General features: G+C 44.0%; 4 protein-coding genes across 5 annotated transcripts; all 4 read right to left on the reverse strand.

Annotated features, from left to right (window-relative positions):
• Positions 1-3,015: 3,015 nt before the first annotated feature.
• On the reverse strand, positions 3,016-3,627 carry BCIN_01g08060 (hypothetical protein). Its single transcript, XM_024690734.1, has 2 exons — positions 3,435-3,627; positions 3,016-3,346 (listed from the first exon to the last, which is right to left on the reverse strand). Exons 1-2 carry the CDS (start codon positions 3,576-3,578, stop codon positions 3,167-3,169), a joined length of 324 nt encoding a protein of 107 aa, XP_024546503.1. The 5' UTR covers positions 3,579-3,627; the 3' UTR covers positions 3,016-3,166.
• Positions 3,628-4,027: 400 nt separating this feature from the next.
• Positions 4,028-6,013, reverse strand: BCIN_01g08070 (hypothetical protein). Its single transcript, XM_024690735.1, has 4 exons — positions 5,626-6,013; positions 5,390-5,564; positions 4,579-4,856; positions 4,028-4,531 (listed from the first exon to the last, which is right to left on the reverse strand). Exons 1-4 carry the CDS (start codon positions 5,646-5,648, stop codon positions 4,330-4,332), a joined length of 678 nt encoding a protein of 225 aa, XP_024546504.1. The 5' UTR covers positions 5,649-6,013; the 3' UTR covers positions 4,028-4,329.
• A 739-nt stretch (positions 6,014-6,752) lies between these two features.
• Positions 6,753-8,285, reverse strand: BCIN_01g08080 (hypothetical protein). Of its 2 annotated transcripts, XM_024690736.1 has the most exons (3): positions 7,793-8,285; positions 7,206-7,735; positions 6,753-7,148 (listed from the first exon to the last, which is right to left on the reverse strand). In XM_024690736.1, exons 1-3 carry the CDS (start codon positions 7,962-7,964, stop codon positions 7,032-7,034), a joined length of 819 nt encoding a protein of 272 aa, XP_024546505.1. In that variant the 5' UTR covers positions 7,965-8,285; the 3' UTR covers positions 6,753-7,031. The 2 variants fall into 2 exon arrangements, with proteins under 2 accessions (XP_024546505.1, XP_001561033.1); XM_001560983.2 differs by having other exon boundaries at positions 6,753-7,735.
• Positions 8,286-19,618: 11,333 nt separating this feature from the next.
• Positions 19,619-20,702, reverse strand: BCIN_01g08090 (hypothetical protein). The gene is made up of 3 exons (XM_024690737.1): positions 20,532-20,702; positions 20,138-20,478; positions 19,619-20,086 (listed from the first exon to the last, which is right to left on the reverse strand). Exons 2-3 carry the CDS (start codon positions 20,421-20,423, stop codon positions 19,992-19,994), a joined length of 381 nt encoding a protein of 126 aa, XP_024546506.1. The 5' UTR covers positions 20,424-20,478; positions 20,532-20,702; the 3' UTR covers positions 19,619-19,991.
• Positions 20,703-20,728: the final 26 nt, after the last annotated feature.

Here is a 20,728-nt window from a genome sequence, read left to right on the forward strand (position 1 = left end):
TTGCATCTCATGTCATTTCGTTTCGTGGTTTTAGATAGATGCCGAGATGTACAAGCAGGAGTTGCATATGTATGCATGCGAGACAGTGGCAGAGAGCCGTTTGGGGATGTTAGTTCTTTGGTCCCTGGGTTCTGGTAGAGCAATATGCAGGGCTTCTTGAGGTGGTAATTGGTCATAGGGAGGGTCTATAACAGGGGAAGATGTAGGCATTGTACGTTCTTTGTGTAGATATATGAGGTAAATTCAAGGTAAGGTAGGGCAAAGCAGAGTAGAGGAGATGGGAAGACGAAGGGGGGACGAGAGAAATGGAAAAAAACGCTTAGACGACTCTGGCAAAGGTACACAGACGAATGCACTACTGCTGCTGGGCCAGTGGACAACTATCCTATCTTCTAGAAGCAAGCTTCGATGGGAAAGTACATACGATCAATGTACTCGGTCAAATGCTTCGTTTAGCGTTGAGTTTTGCCAGATGCAAATTGTTGCTTGCAGTTCTGATTTTGATTAGTATCGAGATAATCACAAGTTGCCATTTACAAATGAGGGATGGATAGGGTTGAGGGTGGAAATTTAGAGTAGAGAGACGGGTTGGATTGCTGGGTGGTATTCGCATTCAGATGCACAGTTTAGTGTTCATCTAGAGAACCTTAATCCTCAAAAACAATAACGCCATGTGCCGATGTTGCATTCTGGGATGGAATTCACGCAGTGCGGTATAGGAGGAATATTATACATGTCTCCTGCATGGAACATGGATGGAATTTGGGATGTGCATGGAGTGAAGTATAGAGTTGTGGGTTTTAGTTGAGTTGTTGTGTTTGGGGATTCTATATCTTTATTTTTATTTTTGTTTTATTTTTTTTGGCTCGGGGGTTGGAAGTTGTGGTGATGGGGATAGATGGGGTAATGATTTGATTTGATGTGATGTGATGTGATGTGATGGGTTACACTGCCTCTTTTCTTTCTCTCTTTTTTTTTTTGGCTGGCTGGCTGGTAATGGCGCTGGTGTGTTTGCTATGTATATATGTATGTATATATGTATGTATATATGTATGTATATATGTATGTATATATGTATGTATGTATATGTGGAGGTAGTCGTGTATTGTAATGTAGCAATGGGCGCTCTCCATCATGTTTCTATTTTTTTCCCCTCATTTGTTTGATATTCGCAGCAAAGTAGAATGCACAAGAAAACATGTATGAATATGAAATATGTCATCATCTCGCGTTCTTCCCAAAACATAGCATGTTTCGACGCGGAGATGTAAGACTGCATTGCACGCTGCAAATATGTAGAGTGGGCAAGGCGGTGTGGAATTGGTGGTGGTGTGTTAGGGGAGCGGAGTGTATGGTGCTTGGTATTTCTGCTATGTAGGTTATATATATATATATATGGTAGGGCTTGGTGTATAAATGGGGCGTGGAGTGGTTTGATTGGGGTATACTGTATGATGTATACTATATGATGTATGAGATGCAAAATGGTGTGGTAGCACAGACAGCGATGCAAGCGGCGCGCGATTTTTCCGATTTGGGAATCTCGGGATGGAGATTTGTGTACGTGTAGTAGTCATGGGATAGGAAAGGCAAGGGAAGTCAAGATCGGACAAGGAGAAATGAATGGACTGTGTCTATTTTTATGGACGACTGCAGAGGAGAGTTTCTGGCGGCGGCTCACTTTCTTTCGTGTTTTACGGCTGGAGCTGGAGCTGTGCTGCTGCTTGTTTGTGGTACTACGAGTGACATCTGGCTACAGAGAACACACCACACACATGGCTTCGCCGATATCATCAAGCATGTTGTGAATTCTTTAATTGATGTATCAAACCATCGCCACTAAACTTAAAGAAAGAAAGAAAGAAAGAAAGAAAGAAAAAAAGAAAGAAAGGAACAAAAAGGAGAAGAATAGAAACACATCAAATCCCGTCATCTGGCATCGATAGCCCATTCTCAGCGCCGCAACAAACTTGCACCAGCCTGCTCAGGCTCGAAGATCGAGTATGTAAGCCTGCATCTCGTACCTGCACGAACATGCGGGATTTTGCAGATGGGACTCGTACCGTTCGGAATGGAATCAGATGAATGGCTCCGCGTGTACGCGTTCGTACGTACGTACCTGACTGAATCTTCGGGGAGAGAGGTAAGGCGATCTGCTTCGAAGATAGGGAGGGTAATACCCGTCTTACCTCATTTTCGACGGGTCTGCCTGTGACTCAGCGATACATACACTGAGCAATGAATGAATGTACTTTGTAATATTTGTTGTAGCCAGAAAGAAGTATGCAGTGGCCATTTCTAGAAGTTTTCCAATTTTGGAACATCCTGGCATAATTGGGGGTGGTGGTTAGTATGATGTGCAGTTGGTTGGGTCATGATTTAATTTGTGATGGATGAGTAAGGAGAGCAAGGAGAGTGAGTAATGGGGGCCGAGTAAAACGTGGTTCGAGTGGACGTGTGATAGAGGAGTGCATAGTGCTCTCGTATAGGTACTGTGATATCCAATCAGTCTTAGTTGAGCACCAGTGAGGGCCTAGTAGGTAATAGGTATGGTACTTATTCATCTTCAGTAAGGGTTACAAAACACAGGGAAGAAAATAGACGAGCAAGAAGTAGGATTTTGAAATTGGATACAATTGTATGCATGAGAATGGGGGAAATGTCTCTTTGGGGTAAATCGTATCGAGTGCAAGTGTCTAGACTCTGGATTCTGAAGGACGATCCGTACATCCGGAGAACAAGGTTAAAAGGGAAAATCTTGAAGATATAAATAACCTTTGAAGTTTGTGCTGCCTTGTGGTGAATCAAGAAGGTATAGTAGGAGGATGGAGGTAACGTGTGAGTGGATAGATACTCCACAGTATTTAATGTGTGTTAAATTTTGGGATTGAAATTGAAATGAATGGGTCGATTGTGACAATAATAATTTATGTAATTCCAAGACTAGTTCTTTAGCAATGCCTCGCTTTCTCCCCATCAGCCCTGTTTTGGAGAAGATAAAATGTACAGAATCATTGTAAAATAATCCATATAATTTAAACAATTAAAATTCAAACACTAAACTCTTGGGGGATATGCCGTATATCCCGAGACACAAGATTGAAAGCCTCAATATGTTGTACATTTGAATTGGCAGACGTAAGAGTTCTCTATTGATTGATAACATTTACCCGTGCGTGCCGTTTGTGGAGAATTGTCTCCAATTGAGATAACTCGCGCGAAGGAGCTGAGGGCGCAAGACGAAGCGAAGCGAGCTACTATACATCGTAGTAATCGTCGTTATGGGGCAGATTAAATGTACTCGGTACGATAGTATGCAAGGGTATAGTAAGAATGAAAGAAAAAACTGTGGATGTTGATGAGATGTTAGGCAAGGAGAAAACGTGGAATATTCAGCTGTCAGGGATGAATTTAGGAGTGGTTCGTCAACATACAAGCAAAATGGAGTCAACTGTAGGTGTGGGTGGTATTGCGGCGTAGAGCACGAGGATACAGGGTTTCTCATAAGTATGACCAGGTCTCGCAACTATATCGCGGTAAACAGGATCTGGAAGGTCGACGGGTTGAAGGAATAGCATTCGACTGAACAAGTAATTTGTAAGATCTCAATTCAAATATGCCGCACACGATGTAATACAGTAATACAACTAGATTGCTTCTAGAATGAAGAACGTAGGGTACCTGACATTCAATCGGGGGAACTTTATGTAGTGCTTATTACAGTGTGTATACGAATACTACACTGCAGCATGGTAGTTACGTGGTTCATTGAAGCATACATATGTAGCTAACAAATGCGATGAAGGGTTAAAGCGTTGACATCTTGGCAATTAAAAAAGACACATGTGACACTCTAGGATCGTTTCGTCGAATGAAGCACATCTTGAGAAAGCCTTGTTTAGGGTAGTACCATACATCCGGAAGGAATGAGGAGGTTCCTCGTACTTGTGTAAACATGGCTAGTCCAAGTTAAATTCGGTCCGAGGTAGCCAATGTCTCAATCATCAACTGTCAACCGCAGGTGTTTTGTGGCAGATCTAAATGCGGTACAGAATATTTTATTATACTTCCGGACGGAAATCTTTAACGGACTTTCTCTGTCAAGAATAGTGGATCATTCTTCACAGTTGCATGAAGAAACCGGATAGGATAAGCATCTGACTTCCGGTAGTATCCAATGCTCATTGGCCAACACCAGAATTGACAAGGTGTTTCAGACGAACCTCGTGTGGACAAGGTTGAAAGCGGGGGTGGATATATCGTGGCGCGATGAGATTGCCGCCGGAATCACTGTGGAGGCCAATCATGTATGTACCGGTCCGTCGATTCCTATGATACATTACACCCAAAGAACCAGGCCATCCAGCTCTGCCGCATTGTAGGGGCATCTTCACCCTTTCTAGAATCCAAATCCGTGTAACCTTTCTCATTGGGATCATCTCGATATGGTGTATCGATATTCTCTTTGTCTGTTATGGCGGATATCGAGACGACACCCAGGGAAAAGTCCCCTTCTTGGGTGCCGAAAAAGCTTGTCAAAGTTAGTAAAAATGGTATCGATTTGACTGACAGAATTACCTTCGCATCATAATACTAAATCTTTTAATGTTCTTCAAATCTAGAGGGATGGCATCTTTCTTTTCCCGTCCCCTATAAGTGGGTTTCAAATCTGCCCACTTCACAAAGATCGATGAATGATCTCCCGGGCCCTTGAAGTCAAACTCCCAACTAATCGTGCTTTGTTCTCTTCCATTGGGACTTTTTGGAAGTAGTTCATCTTTGAGGATAAAGGTGTACATTTTTCCATCGCTCTTTCCTAAATCGAGTAAAATTCCATCGTACGCTGAGAGATCCCACTATGTATTTAGCTGTTAGCGTGAAGCCCCTCGCCAGTTGACACATTTGTGATAAAGGGTTTCGTGAATCGCCCAAAATGTATATTCATCATTACTGGGAAGAAGAAAAGACGCTTCTGTATCCAACTCCACAAACAGGTCTAATTTCCGGCCGCCACGCGACATAAATTTGCGTCTGACTAGTGATACAACTCTGTACCCAGCCTTATGCAGAGCAGAATTCTACAGTGTTGCAATGGGATTGGAAGCCATGTACGATTGTAGCATTCTAGATCGTGTACAGACAACCCCCGATTGTCTCCCGACAAGCATGTTTGATGTTCTAGCCGAAATGAGACTCTGGAGGTAGATATGAAAATAGCTCAGAGCAGGCCATGTAAAATTACCAGGTGCTCTTGAACCAATGTAACGATAAGAGCCGATCTGGATAGAAAGCAAGCAACATGTTTGGCGTGTACATTAAGCGCTCCATTGAGTTCACTTGAAACACCGGGATGATTGAGGAAACCCATGCCTCGTCTATACTAACTTACAGTGTGATCTGCAGCCGTCCTCTGAGATGCAAAGCCTGCACCCCCCAGAGTTTTAATGTCCAGTGTACCCCTGAATGTAGCTATGGAGGAAGACGTGGAACATTCAAGATAAGATTGTGAAGCTCCACCCCGGACTCTATCATCACTTGAGGTCCAGTCAAGGGCCGACCAGGGTCTTGGTAAATGAGGCGTTAGTAAAGGGTTGACGAATGCTTCTGCGGAGATCTTGTGCTTACTTTGAACCACCAAAAAGATCCATTGCCAGAATTGGTACTGATTATTTCTTAACCTTTAGATGCGCAAACTCTTTTGAGGTATCGTATTGTCGATATTGTATGGGTTCTAGATTATGGTGGCACTGATAAATGGCCAATGGTAATGTTGGGTAGTGATAATGGTTCAATTGACGTTGGGTGAAGTTTAAGATATTACCTGGTACTAGCAAAAGGGAACTTCCGTTCGGTTCTGCATCAAGCCATGAAAACAAACTTAAGGCAAGCTTTCAGATACTTCTCATTACGACCTTAATTACCTGTGTGCTTTTGAAGATAAGATCAGGAGGCAATAATTCCAAATCTCATGCCGTGTCGATGATCCAATAGATTTGCAGATATTACATATATCTATATTTACATCTTACAACCGCGTCGTATTTACCAATTCTCTGGGAAATCATCTCGTCAACTTACCTAAGCGCGTGTATTGACCTTCGACACTGTATTGTTGTCTGTGCGTCAAATCAAGCAATGGCAATTGTGGGGGTAAGATTGGTTAGTTAGTGCCCTGTCTCCTGTCCTGTCCACCGGCCAGGGAGCCATCTACACTCGGACTTATTAAGATATCTGGATATGCTTGGAAATGCTTTCCAACAACGCTACCAACAAAACAAACACCAACAGTAGGGTGAGGACCGCTAACACTCCAAGGATCAGGACCGTTGGTTGAGATTCACAACAAAGCATGCACTAACCGTACGATGCGGCAATTTGATGCTAGTATGAGAACCAATTTCGGGCATGGTTCTTCAAGGAGTATAACCCGAGTTTGTGCGAGGAAAAAAAAACTGGTCAGTTACGGATCCTTCGACCGAGACTCTGTGGCCTTATCCTCCCCTTGCTCTACTCGAACTACGATGGCCCCCAATTCCACGGCGTATCTTTGTGTCTGAATCGCACATTCGACTGTTGGAACGGAGACGGGTGCCCGCGCAGGTCAAATCTCAATGTGCAAATAAGCATATGTGGTGTGTTGGTGGCTATGAATATATCCATGCCGAACGAGGCATTTGGCACACGGCAATGAAAATCACTGAAGAACTGTTTGGAATACACATCACAGTGGCATTGAGAGTATGGCAAGGCATTGTGTAGAGAAGTCGTTTCGAATTTTGCTATACAAAAGAATGAAAGAGAAAAAACACTAATCGTACTGGGTATTTACATTAGGATCGTTCCTTCATTTCTACCAGCACTAAAACAAACTCCGTACACTCCTGACTCCCATTGATTGCCCCACCAATTCTTCCTTCGTTTCCAAGCAATGCCCAATCCATCTAAAGCGAGTGTCGAGCACTTCGAACTCTGTTTCACATATCCCAAGCAAAAGAACCAAATATCCCAAATTGTTATTTTGATACCCTCTCTCATATATGCGTCATCATGCGAGGCGAGGGAGGCATAGAAAGAGGAGTAGTGGGATATTGATATCCGGACTCGGAGCATGTGGTAGAATGCTCGTAAGAGTGTGACAAAGGTGGCGTCTGCATATATCTGTTAGGACCCAGTCCAAGTGGCTTTGCAGCTTGAGGGTGCCTTACATGAGGATTATCATAACCGTGATGAGAATGAATATCGATCGCTGGCAAGCCTTGGTAGCTCATGTTGTATGGGCTCATGGTATCTTCAGGTTCTCGCTTGATCGCATCATTGAAATGCATCATGGACGGTAAGGTAACTGGTACTGGTGCCATGTAATGTTGGTATGCCTCTGATCGTTCACTGTCGGAAACTGCGCGGTATGGCTGCGAATGTGGGTATGGTGGGTAGGAAATGTCCTCTGGAGCGGGGTATGTATGGTATGTAAATAGAGGTGGCGTTCTAGATCCATCGCGATCGAAGTTTTGAGCAAATATGATCTCGTCATCGCTATGCATTGGAGGTGTGTACTGGCTGGGCAAAAGTCTTGGGGAAACTTGTCGTTGAATGTGTTCTGGGCTTCTTCGGTATTGTTGATTTTCGTTGCTGCGCTCTGGCTGTTGGTGAAGCTCTGCATGCGCTTGAGGTGGAGAAGCTGAAGAGGAACCGGCTCTGCGCTCGAGATCTTCGAGACGTCTCTTGAGCTTCTTGCCTAGAGGTAAGGAATCAGTGGCTGTTTATGATTTGAGACTTTGCATGAACAACTTACGGTAGTTTCTTTGAGCAATACGATTCTGAATTCTTCTGCGCTCAGCAAGATCAGAGATCTTTGTCCAATCTTCATCTGGATTGGCAGAGCTGCTGAAAGCACTGCTGGTGCCGTGGGTTGTCATGTGTCTGGCGGCGGTAGCCGTAGAGTATGTGTAGCTGTGTCGAGACATGTTGGTAATTTGTTCAAAGTGATGAAAGTGTACTAATTCGGTATCAAAGGCAGAAAGGTGGAAGATATAGTCTGATCTGAGGAGCCTTGGAGGATCTGGAGTGCTGTTACAACAAGGTCTTGAGATGCCCTACACTGGGGAGGCTTCCTCCATATATATGCGAATGTGGGATAACCAAACTGACGCAGCTATACGGAATTCCCAAACCACTTGGCCCCGAATCCTGGCGCACTTCTTGCTCAGCTACTCTACAACACAAACGACGAAACCCTGTTGCAAGACCCTAGAAGAAGAAATCCCCTGCAATTACTTTGAGTACCCTGCACAGCATGCCCCCCCTTGTAAGCCACTTTGCGCACCCTGTTAAAAACGGCCGGGAGGTGCGCCGTGCAGCTGGGGCAGTCGATTCTGCCACAGAACACATAAACACACCACACCATCCTTCCATAGACACCGAGTCCAAACCTAAAAAGGGCACATTCATCCACATGCATGTGTGAGGCGTACTAAAGATCCAATTCCGTAGTCAAGATCTCCCAAATGGGAAATGTGGATTAATTAAGGGCCATTAATAGATTCCCGCCAGATCAGTGAGTGCCATCGATGTCTGTCTCGTAAAGCAGCACCCAACCACCACCCACCAACCACCAACCGGAGAAATTCACACAAAGAGATGGATGTGTGTGTGTGATGGAAATGGAGGTAAATTTAGAAACATTTCGCGATTCATCGGTTTTGACTAAGTTTTTGATTTCAGAGATAGATTCAGCCAATATGTACCTAGGGGTGAAGCAGTCAGAAGAAGGAAAAAGCAAACTCTATTAACAACTCGCCAGCCCTATGAGCACACATTAGGCGTTGGCGAAGCACAAACCCAAAAGCTATTTTGAAGCCTTTATCAAACCATGAACCATGCCGTTGGATGAATGAGCGCACGAACGAACAGAACACACAGTCTGCTAGCTGCTCCTAGCTATTTGCGTTTACTGCGTCCCGCTTTTCCCTATGAGGCATTCTTTTCGTTCCTGTCTTCCCTCATGATGCACACGTTGATTATAGACAGAGAACTAATCGCTTGCACGCCAGAAACCGTATTCATCTTCCTCTCGCAGAAGTAACGTGCGATGCAGTTGCTGTGATGGAGGTGTAAACGATTCAGTCTGCTCTGTGCTAACCAGGCAGGGTCTAAGGTCTAGTGGTTAGTAATGAGCAACGGCGACGGTAATCTAATCGTGGTAAATTGCTGCTCTTTGGGGGACATATTTGCACACTGTGACCAAAAATGGAGATAGTTACCAAAACGTATCGTTGTTGCATATGAATAGTGGTTGCCTGAAGACTCCAGGGCACTTGTACCCCGGTACAATGTACAGACCTGGAGACCGATAGACGATAGCCGAATGCGATGGTCGTTACTCACTGGATTGGTTACGAGTTACGGAAGCATTTCTTGACAATTTGGAGAACAGTCTTGGTCTGTATTAATGGAAGCATAGTTTTCTGTTCTGGGACTGGGAGGCTCCATTTTGGTACATCGGAAGCCACGAGTAAACATTTCATCACACACCTAACACCTAGCTAGTAGGCTTTGAGCCCGCTCTTGTCTTGCTTGCTTCCCCTCCCCCTTTACCCTTTTTCTGTCCCATGAACAATCACAAGATTCTTCGAGGTCGCCGATTTATGAGCATGGCTGAAATATCTAATTATGGCATTGACGGTATAACTTATGGTACTGAGCACTTACTATAGCTAGCGAGTACTATTTACGAAGTCAAGTTTAAGGGGGCTTTAAACCGCTGTGTACGTAAATCTAGCTCAACTAATGGGGGCAAGATCCCCCATGGGCCTTGATCTATGGAGAACCTTTGATGGCTTTAATCACTATCGCCATGCAATGTACGAGCAAACGTCTTCTATCTATCTTGGAAAAGACTTAGCCAATTTCCACGGGAAAATTATTGCGGATGTCGCGATATTCGTTAAATATTTTAACTGGCCTTGGTCGTATGGTTCAGAATCTTCTCTTCAATTATTCCGTTGCAACTAGTGGTGATTCATTCATCACAAACAAGTTAATATCGTTCAAGCCAATCAAGCCAAGAAACATCTTCAGCATCTTGAAATTGTCATCGCCGTCTATCATATTCGATCAATAGGCAATTGAATGCGATTTGATCCCATCTAAAACCCTCACCCCCTTGCCGTGTCACGTCGAGCCCTGGAAGTACACGTGCTTTGTCATATGTTTATTTATCACGGCCGTCGATGGCCATGACGCCTGGGACGAGAGAATATATTGATTGGATGGTAAATCGATGAGGAACAGGGTAAAATTCAAATGCGACCATGATTTTTCTTGGGAACCACTCCACACCACTATCACATCAAACCCTTGAACACACAGACACCCCAACCTCTCCGCCATCAATCAAAGTCCACACCGCAGGAAAATTGGTTGCATGGAGCATATACAACCCTGTCATACACTTTTTGGCCAATCATCATTGCAGATTCCTGCTTAAGCGAGCGAAGTCGTAATTCAACGACGGTGAGAAAGTCAAACAGTAGCGGAGTGCCACAATTTTATGCTCAAGTTGCGAAAGGGAGAAATGGTTAATGAAGCATCCACAAATCCTGCCATCGTTCATTCCGGTACGACCGAAGAACGCATTAGATGCCCAGGTGGCCTTGTTGCGCATGACACCATTGACCGCTCAGCCCTACCCGGTCGCCATCTCCCCTCTCATCTTTACAGATGCCAAATAATCCGAAAGTATAATGTTGTGTTGGCTTTCGACATCATGTACCGTAATCGGGACGAATGGTATCGATTTCCGCAATCACTAGACCTCCAAAACAACGACAAAATGGCTATCTTGGGCATTTAAAGGCGTCGAGATCTACTATACGAGTTGGTTATAAACCGGGTTTCTGAAGAATGGGGGCGATCCAGACCGGATTTAGGAGACGGTTACACAATGTTTTGCGGTGAAGACTATTTCGTTCTTTGCTATGAACGATCGACAATGAATACCATACGGATTATCGGATTTACAACCGAACTGTTCCAGATTTCATGGCGAAATTAATACCTTCCTTCACTAACAATGTCCGAGTATTGAATCCGGATGTATCGACCTGATAAACCCGTGATGAATATTGCTAATTACGAGCCCTGTCTGCCGCCTTTCCTTCTTGACATTCCCCTTTCTTATTTCCAATCCCCTCATCGTCCTAGTCTATTTTCATTGCCACGATAGTCGTCGGCAAAGTGCTTGCTTCTTCGTATTCTAAACCACTGCATTTTAAGTACCAAGAGAGCAAACTGAGAACAAAATATCCATACCAGACTACGAATCTAGTGATGACTGTTCCTGGATCAATCAGCCTATTAAAGCTGACAGCAGCTTGCCCGTACTTGGTACCCAAAAGCCACCTCGGAGAATTAGTCGGCTGCCACATACCGTACCTTCAACAGAAGTTGCAAGGGAAAACGAGTTTGAAGAAGCATGGCTGAGTTTATCGCATAGACACGATTAAAGGCTCACTGCTAGTTTCATCGTAGAGGCTGGAAATTACGCTTCCCGAATCAATAGTACTCATGGGCTTGTCTCTCCAATCTACCTTCTCAAGCTTCCAAGAGCGGAGTCTTTCGTCCGAGATGCATGCTTTCAGAGGAAATCTGGCGTTCAACTAATGTTATTATTGATCCTGGTGATTTTGAACCCACAATATTGATTCTGGAAGACCGAAACTTTGGATACTCCTTTTGCCGAGTCTCTCCAGATATGAATTCTCGGTGGCTCCAATCTTGTAAGAGGACAAAGAGTATCAGTTCAACCCAGACATGCCGAGATCCAGATTTCTGACTCCTATTACAAAGTGGGAAAATGCCATTCTCCCAAGTCTCCACCCCGTGAGAATGGTTCGTGGGTATCTTATTCCATTTCCCGCGTGGCTTCTAGGATATTTTCTCTGTGGATTACATGATACATGCGAAACATCTCATGCCATCTCTTTCATCACCTCATTACTCCATCGTTCTAGAGTAAAGTAAGTACCCGGAGCTCCAACATCCAGTCATTTTCTTTTATCTGAAGTCTTATGTGATATCTTAAATCCACACGATCACATTGTCACCGCCAAAGATGATTCGAGCAAGCTTCCATGCGTGGCATGCTTGATATCATTGTGGGTAAGCACGAGTAAGCCGAGCATTACCAAGTCTCATCGAATATCTTGTCCTCAATCACTGGTCTGTAATCATCCTTTAAGGTGCTGACATTATGCCCCGCTATGCTTTATTGGAATATGGATATGCTGCGAAGATTCCCAGTGACAAAGTACCGGGATTCAAAAGGGCTGAGCAACTGCTAATGTACTGTGGCTTGGCCACTAAATTTCATCAACTGGGTGTGGTGTAGTGAACAATGATGTCCTCGATGATTGGGTGTAGATACGCGGCGACATGCTGCATGTTAATGACGATTTTGGACGAGTACGAAATTTAGTTCACAGCTTGCATCGTGCTTTTGACATCTATATTCTGGCGAACGATAATTATTCAAACTACAGTTCGCCGATTTGACTTTTAATTCAAGCTTTACTAATAAACTCACCAGACTGACTATGATAGAATTAAACAGGCACTTTTACTAGACCGTTGAACCAAGTTGAGCGCTCCATCTTGGTCCGAGCAATTGAGACAACTCCACACGATTGAAGGCTGAAGAACCCGGGGGACTCCACCGCACCATTAAATGTGCCTTGGACCTTGTACGCAGACATCAAAGTTTATGCACAAAATACATCATGTTAAATTATATCATCATGTAGTAAAATCATGAAAACGTCGGGAACATGCCCGCGATCTTCAGAGATTAGGATCTTTGACCACTCTTGACCGTTCCATCCGGCCCTTGTGCATGGTTACCCCATACCTAATGGCATCCCACGCCCTGGTGGAGTGCTAAGAAGTTTGAGAAGATCTCGGGGCAATTAGAAATCACCAAATCCCTCTTGTGCAACCGTTGTACGTGAAGACTAACGTGATTGTGCGGTAGGGTGCTTGTAAACATGAAGATCCGAAGTGCTAACATTGCCATTTGATATTCGCGTAGGCAGGAGGAAGGCACAATGACATGAAGTGGCATTGAGAGTTTCCAATTAAGGCTATCTCAACGTCTAGGATAATCCTTCATTTCACGGTTCGGGAACCTGAAGGCTAGTTTAAGAGTTTACGCTCAAGCTTTCGTCCGTAAGGATTCGATTTTCTAGCTGGTGCGGCTTGGGTGAGTCAAATGCGCACGAGGAAAGCGATGTTATTGGCCATTGAGGAAAAGATCGTTCTTGATTACAGGGTTGTTTATATCATAAGTTTATTAATTTAATTTTCGACTCCTTCGCTTTTCTTTGCTCTGCTTGACTTGTTAGCTTTGTTTTGTTATCCTTTCCCTATCCCTTTCCCCACTAATATAGCCTCACAACGTACACCAAATGTCGTTTAACGTTAAGAATAGGCAGTGGGGATGCGATGCCAAATATGGGGTTGTGGTGCGCTACCATTTTTTTCGCATGCTCCGATTAACTTGTCAGGAAATGGGGGTTTTGATTGGGCTGGGAACGAGAGGTTATAGGCTAATATGTTCATATCGATAGTAGATCTAGATTACTGCTGTAGATGGCAACGACGATAATGAAGGGATCATACTAGACAGTGGAGCTAATCGTATCGCCCTCATTGCTTTGTCATTAAATTATTCATGTGAATCGTTCGACTAACTTGTCATATCCTGGCTAGAAGGGAAGGCTTTGAATCGATGTAGTATAGTCGGCGCACACTATAATCCATATCAAAATTGGCATGCCACACTCATTCCACCGAGCTCGGTTGAAACATCCACAACGAGGATGCGGAATACCAAATCGTAACGGTATGCATTCTGACTCACCGCCGTGAATTAGGTTATGCGTATATTCATTTGTCCTCTGAGCTAGATGGATGCATGGGTGGCATCACCACCAGCATTGTTCATACCTGCTTGACCATGGATGAGAAAGTAACGTTAACAAACATGCCAACCTTCGTACATAGGTTCAAGCCTTCTGGTCCCTGAGGCTTGTTTCCACCCAGTACATTGTTGGTTGCGTCTTCCGCATCGTACTATTTGGCGGAGCCTCCGCAGCAAGCAGAGAAGCACCGACCGATTCCTAGCAGCTAATGTAATGCTCGCCGCGTAAGGCTGAACAAAATGTGGTGTTTTCTTGTGAAGCCACCTTTAGATCCCCTACTTGTTAGACACCGAGTAGGATGCTCTGACGAGATTGGCAAATTTGTTTGATCAGTTGATATCAACCCTCTGCTACCACCCACACATCTACGTCCTCTGATGCAATATCTCAGATCCCCATACTTTCATTTCACCGCCCGTCGATCATGTATTTTCGATTTCATGGTAAAAGCGTCCAGGGCTTTGCTCAAAATGGGCTTTTCACGTGGGAACATGCCAGGTGCACTGCCCACTTTCCTATTCGGGGGCATTTAACACACATTAGATGGAATGTTCCATACTTCGTACGGATCAGGACGCAAACCTAGGGCTGGGTCGCAGTTGTGCCTGCCTGTCTGCCTGCCTGTATTTTCTTTTTCTCCTGCTATGCCCAACGAGCACCTGCCAATCAAAAATCGAACCTCGAGTATTTTCGTGTCGTGGTGTTCTATTCCTGGTTACTCGTGGATTAGCGGAAAGATGATACATTGGAGAAGAAATGGATTATAAATCCCACAAGGCGTAGGTGGAAGAGTACACCCGTGCCACATTTTGGGGGCTGGTTTGGAAAGCAACAGGGCCCATTTTCGTTCTGACTGCCCAGATAAGTCGTGGTTAGAAAATTATATACTCTATTCAGTTGCGTTTCAACAAGATGTCCGAAATTATATCCCTGAAAAGATCATAATGGGGAACATCGTATATTGGACCAATGAAGAGTGATAGGCTTGTGGTAACGAGGAGAAGACCTACTCCCTGGATATACTAGTAGGTTGTGATTCCTTTCTTCATCGATACTCGAGTACTTCCAAACTTGATATCCAGGAAGTTGTGTCTCCGCAATAGCTCTCGCGGGTCGTCATCGTCTAACGAACTTCATCTGACTACTGGTGAGCACAGTAGGTAAGTGCTTTACTCTACATTTGTTTTTAGGCATTTGAAACTCATACTGATCTGCGATCGATGACAGTCAATACCTACTTGCAAGCGCTCACCTATGGAGACATTCTACGAATGATCCACGGCTATCAGCCGGGGCAGTTAGGCGTGCAATTCCAGCTACAATAATTTCGGTAGCACTCCACTCCATAGTACAAAGTACGTACAATAAGGACCCTATGAAACCCGAGATTCATTCATCGTTCGATACTTCGAGCCTTCACATCATCACGGGAATATCCGTTGCGGCAGTGGGCAGTAATAGGAGTCACAGTGGGGAGGGTGGATCGTTTGGCTATTTTCTAGGGCTCGGACGGAACTTACTAATCAGCGATTCAAGATTCATGCTCCGTTTCCATATTTTGTTGCGATATTGACTCGTGACGGTTCACATATGGAGGTTACATAGCGACTTTATGCGCCGCAATGAAACAGACGAAGGAATTGACAATTTACGGTCGATCCGTCCACATTGTGGAGTATAGCACTGACAGATATATTAGTGTTTATTCCTTTTGAACGGATACGGAACACAGGCAGCGGAGTTCCGTTCTCCTTGTGCGGAGGAGTCTTGCCGCATGGTTGATACCAGCAACACATTGAATGGCCCGTCTTGGTCGCTCGCTCGAAATCAATGATTGGAGAAATGGCTCTCCAATTATTCAACTCTTCACCAAATTTCGTATTTGTTTCCCCTCGGCTGCCTACTCATGGTATGCTTCATGCTCCGTAGGCCGAAGATTGAAGGTTTTTCTCCGTTAACTACGGGGGTTGCAGTGTACATGACATCTTATCTCCATCGCTAGAAATACCATGTGAAAGACAGGCAAGCCATGTGGTTGCAGAAATCCAGTTGGGGCCAGATTCCCAACATCCCTGCCAGAGCCCTGCATGGCATAGATAGATAGATAGATAGATAGAGAGATAGCTTCAATACGCTCCCAATTCGGTAAGTCGTATTTTGCAAATGAGGCTTTCATAAACGAGGAGAAGGAATATCTTTACATATGTACTATGAAGTCAATTGAATTCTGGACCATACAGCACAGCAAAACGGCTGTGCATTCACTGTGTGTGAGTCTGTGACCTTTCACGTACATTTGGGAAATGCAGTTAAAATGGTTGTAGTGGATACTTGTATATTAATGGGTTTTCGTTTGAGTTAGACGCACGAGAATTACCCATTGCAATGAGGGGACTTCAGGGAGCTCAGTCTGTAACCGAGCTCCCCTCTCTACCTTTATCTCTTTTCGGATCTCCGATTCCTTCCTAGATTTTAATTGAGACTCGGATCCGAAGCACAAACTCGAGTCAAGATAATTAGAACACTGTGTAATTTTCCGCGGCAAATCACCAAAACATCCCTTTACATCGAGATATCTCCTTTCCTGGATATCTCCACCAATGCCAAGTCCCAATGTTCAATCCTTGCAGCACATTTACCCATTTTACCAAGCATACCAATATCCAGAGCACATCAAATGACATTTCTCTTCACAAACTTGGACTGCCAATTTGTTTGCCATGAACAAGCAGGTTAATCTTCATCCGAGTGGGAAAAGTCTTATTGAACGATTCTACCAATGATCAGTCCGACCCGATGTTTCGGCAAGCCCAAATTGCCATGTGGATGCATATATGCAAAAGGCTAGTGGATAGATAATTATTCGTACGCACGAAACACCTTGTTCATGAATGAATCATACTAGGCTTCCATCAATATTCAAACCCGTCAAATGCGCCTTTTTAGGTGCCAATTAAATGGGAGAGATATCATCACAAAGCAAGCTCGCGATCGGTCGGGTCAATCTTCTACCTTTTCTCCTTTCCGCGGCTTTAAGGAGCTTTTCCCGTATCTGATCCAAGGCACATACGTATGATTTGTTCGTATGCCCCGTTGGTCAAATGATTGAAATCTACCCAGCATTCAGGTAAGTCAAGGTATGGTATGGTTTGGATTGGAAGGGCGCAGTGCATACGTGCGTGCAGACCTTCGGTGTCTTTCAACGGACACTATTAAAGTAAAGATCTTCGTACTGGCGGACCCAAAAGATTTCGACAGACGGCTCCGTGGTTCTCGGCCTGAGTAGTGATTCATCGTGCATGCGAAATATTGAGTTTCCATAATTTCTATACTGGCTTGCTTGCTCCGTTTGTAATCGCGGGCGTGCGGGGTGTCCCAGCCTCGAGCTAGTTCAGGTTGCACGTGCATCCCATGGTAGAGCAGCTAGGGATTCGGTTGGGATTCGTTCCTTGTCGCATTCCAAATCATTCAATCTCGTACATGAGGCTCTGCGCCTCTAGGCGGCAAAAGGTTTAAGATATTGGTGCGGTGCGGTGTGGTGTGATGAGGATGCGTAATTTACACATAGCCTGCCATTGCATTCGCCGTATCTGCGATATTGGTGTCTAGTAAACGATTTATCTTACATGTATCCGATGTCTGAGGCTCAACCGATTTGTTTGGCGCAGAGATCTCGGTTGTCCCCTGATCTGTTCTTTTCCATTTGACGCGTTAACCTTTGTTTAATCATCGCAGACCACCAACTGTTGTAGGATCTGTAGATGTCAAATCTACACATTCCAACTGTTGTCCTTGATATTAGTATTAGTACGCGCGGATGAGTTATTCTGCATATCCGGCATCGACCTTGAAAGTCCCGAATTAAGCTGACTGTGTTTGAACTGCCGATATGTCACAATTTTGACATTTTGATCAAGATCACGGTACAAGTAAAGTGGGATCTCGGAACTGATATCGGGCTCACTCGGCGTCCTCTTCTGCAGATTTGGTCCGTATCTTCAAAACCAACTGGTTTGTTCGGTGCCGATCCTATCATGTAGAAAGTTTCTGGCTGCATATAGGAAAGCTCTGGCCCCCATAGCAAATTGCAGGATCTGTAAAATCAAGTCAGCAACTTTTATCCTACAATTTTGTCTTGGTTTGATTTGATTTGATCTTGAGCCATGTTAGAGGCACAGCAACATAGCTGGACAGGGAATAGAGATAGGAGGAATGATGCCCTGAATTCATAATAGAAAATGAGCTAAAAATGATAGGATAGGAAGGTAATTTTCGACGACGGATTTTGGAGTCTGGAAGAGTCTTTTTTCCCTCTGCGTGTCAAGGGCTCCTTTGAGGCGTAAATTTGGCGGATTTTGAATCTCTGCGGTGTCTGTTTTTAGATCATGGGGCTCTGTCAGTCTCTTTTATAATTATGTGGCTAGACCGAAATGGTGGAAAAGGTAAGAGTGATGAAGATCTGTAGAGAAAAAGCTTTTTGGCTTTGGCTTGCGAGATGGTATGCCGAGCGCAACAGATAAAAAAGATAATTATTGCTCCACGCTTTCAGTCCTTGCTTGTATAGAAGAGTAAGACAAGCACTGTCTGTTGAGGTCGATGTGTATCATGTGCAAATCCAGAACCTGCTAGATAATAGACTTGCTCTTCTATTCCTCGTCGACACAGTGCCCATCCATCTAGCATTAGATCATGCTATTGTCCAATTTTTTCACCAATAAGGGGTTTCATTTTCACCTTTGCTGATTCTGCAACATTATTGAAACAACTTGTGACTTGTAAGCAGTCATGTGCACTAAATGCTCGAGGTTGATTCCTGAAGTAGGATTATCATTCATCTTTTTGTGTCCAATGTAGTGCAGAGGATCTTTCAACGCTTCCGTCTCTTGCCACTACTCTTTCCTATGAGAAAGTGAAGAGTTTCTGCTCTAGGTTTTTGGCAATACATCCGATTAGCATCTTCACTCTGCGTTGATATCTTGGGCACTCTCAGTGAGAATCTAGAAGGAATAGACATAATTCCTATCTTCATTGAAAACTTCACTTGCTCATATTGATCAACTGCGCCATGTTCGGGGTTTTAGTCAGGCTCTTGAATACATCCACAGAAAATAATATGAAGATCTTCTCATGTGTTTCTTCCTCATCCAGGTGCAGAAGACACTGTCAGTCCTACCAATATCTTTAGGGTAAACCTGGCTCTCCATAAATAGAAATAAAATTCAGAGTCAACAATGTTCTATTTCTTGAATCTTCCTTGTCCATCTGTATACCAGCCCTTCTTATGCGTGATGAATGGTGCTAGACCTTGGATGAGATTCCGACGCAATCACTAGGTGTGCGTTTCAAAGAAAAGAGCAAAATGAACTGTCGTTCCGTGAGCTTGGATGACTGAAGTTCAGAGTGGGCTACTTTAGCTGTTTCTACCACACCTTGACTTCGCAGGAGATACTCATCATTTCTTGTTAGACTGACCGTCGCGAAATTGGCATTACGCATATTACCAAAGCTAAGCACGTCACTTCGGTTGCAATCAAGATAAATCTTGGTGTTTTTGCAGCTTTATGCTATAGGAACGCAGATCATCGATAGATTGTGATATCTCACTTTTAAAGTGCACTTTGATTATCAGCCCGGATAATCTGTAGCCTTATCAAAATCATTCAAGTTCACATCAATCAGGGATGTTGTTATATACATGGCGATGTGGCACATTAGTAATGAAACCTCAATTACTTTTCTTATTCAGAACTGGTCCCCCGATTAATCCGTTCCCCGGCGCCTATTGAGAACGATCAATGCTTTAGTTGAGTAGAATGCCCGATCATTGTTTCTTCTTGTGCCTAATCCATCACCCTGAAATCACTAACTATGACTACATGTCCTTTGTGGCAACACCTATTTCTTATTCACCACATTTTCAGAGCTAGTGAAATCAGTGTCGATATTCCAAGAAACAAACTCCAGGATACTGGGTAACAATCCCAATTCTGCCCTTGATAAGTTGGTATCCTGTATCTAGATTTCGTTCTTCGAGTCTTCAAGCTGTTCCTTTCGTTCAGCAATCATTACTTGAAAGTCAAACTCATTTTTTGTGGTTTTTCTTTTTTGATCTGTTCCGTGTTACTTAAACCTCTTTGGGCGGAGTGAAAGAAAAATCATACCCAAATCTTGCAATTTCTTCAAAGCGGGGAGTGTCTGATAAAGCTGGTAGTACTTTTTGACTATCTTCTGCGTGTTTTCAGCAGAGTTGTTTTCAGCGGTGTCGCTGACAGGCAGTGGCTTGTAGAACTCTGTGAAGACTTTGAGTTTCTTTGCATATCTCATCTCGATAGTTTCGATTGCTTTCTGGCAGATTTTAACCAGATCAGCCGCATCGCGGTCATCCAAGCCATCGAACATGGCCTCTATTTCCTGCTTGGCTTCATTGATTCTTGTTTGTCGATCCATGATTTCCCTAGCGAATATCTAAGAAGGGAAGAAATGGCAAATCTTGCACGATTCACTATTGGGTGTCAGTAGCAATCACTTGTACTAAATGGTTCGATGTCGGCTTACCGCTCTTGTGGACTTTCTGTGTATCCCAATTCTGGGATATATATGAAAGACCGAAGGTCGCAATTAGGGCTCTTTCAAACTCTGTAAAGTGTTTGAATGTGGAGGGATATCCTGATAAAACTTGGCAACTTGTAAATATTGATGGCCACGGGAAGCTTTTGCCGAGAAACCGATTGCTATTAATAAGATGTTGTTAT

Source organism: Botrytis cinerea, chromosome 1, assembly GCF_000143535.2.
Source record: "Botrytis cinerea B05.10 chromosome 1, complete sequence".
NCBI lineage: Eukaryota > Fungi > Ascomycota > Leotiomycetes > Helotiales > Sclerotiniaceae > Botrytis > Botrytis cinerea.

Coding starts and splice junctions, on each gene's coding strand:
- BCIN_01g08060 (XM_024690734.1), bottom strand. CDS start 3,578: ATGCTATTCCTTCAACCCGTCGACCTTCCAGATCCTGTTTACCGCGAT. Junction 3,347..3,434: donor CAGTTGACTCCATTTTGCTT/GTATGTTGACGA, acceptor CAACATCCACAG/TTTTTTCTTTCATTCTTACT.
- BCIN_01g08070 (XM_024690735.1), bottom strand. CDS start 5,648: ATGGATCTTTTTGGTGGTTCAAA. Junction 4,857..5,389: donor GGACGGCTGCAGATCACACT/GTAAGTTAGTAT, acceptor CTAAATACATAG/TGGGATCTCTCAGCGTACGA. Junction 4,532..4,578: donor TTTAGTATTATGATGCGAAG/GTAATTCTGTCA, acceptor AACTTTGACAAG/CTTTTTCGGCACCCAAGAAG.
- BCIN_01g08080 (XM_001560983.2), bottom strand. CDS start 7,964: ATGTCTCGACACAGCTACACATACTCTACGGCTACCGCCGCCAGACAC. Junction 7,736..7,792: donor TATTGCTCAAAGAAACTACC/GTAAGTTGTTCA, acceptor CCTTACCTCTAG/GCAAGAAGCTCAAGAGACGT.
- BCIN_01g08090 (XM_024690737.1), bottom strand. CDS start 20,423: ATGGATCGACAAACAAGAATCAATGAAGCCAAGCAGGAAATAGAGGCC. Junction 20,087..20,137: donor GAAGAAATTGCAAGATTTGG/GTATGATTTTTC, acceptor AACACGGAACAG/ATCAAAAAAGAAAAACCACA.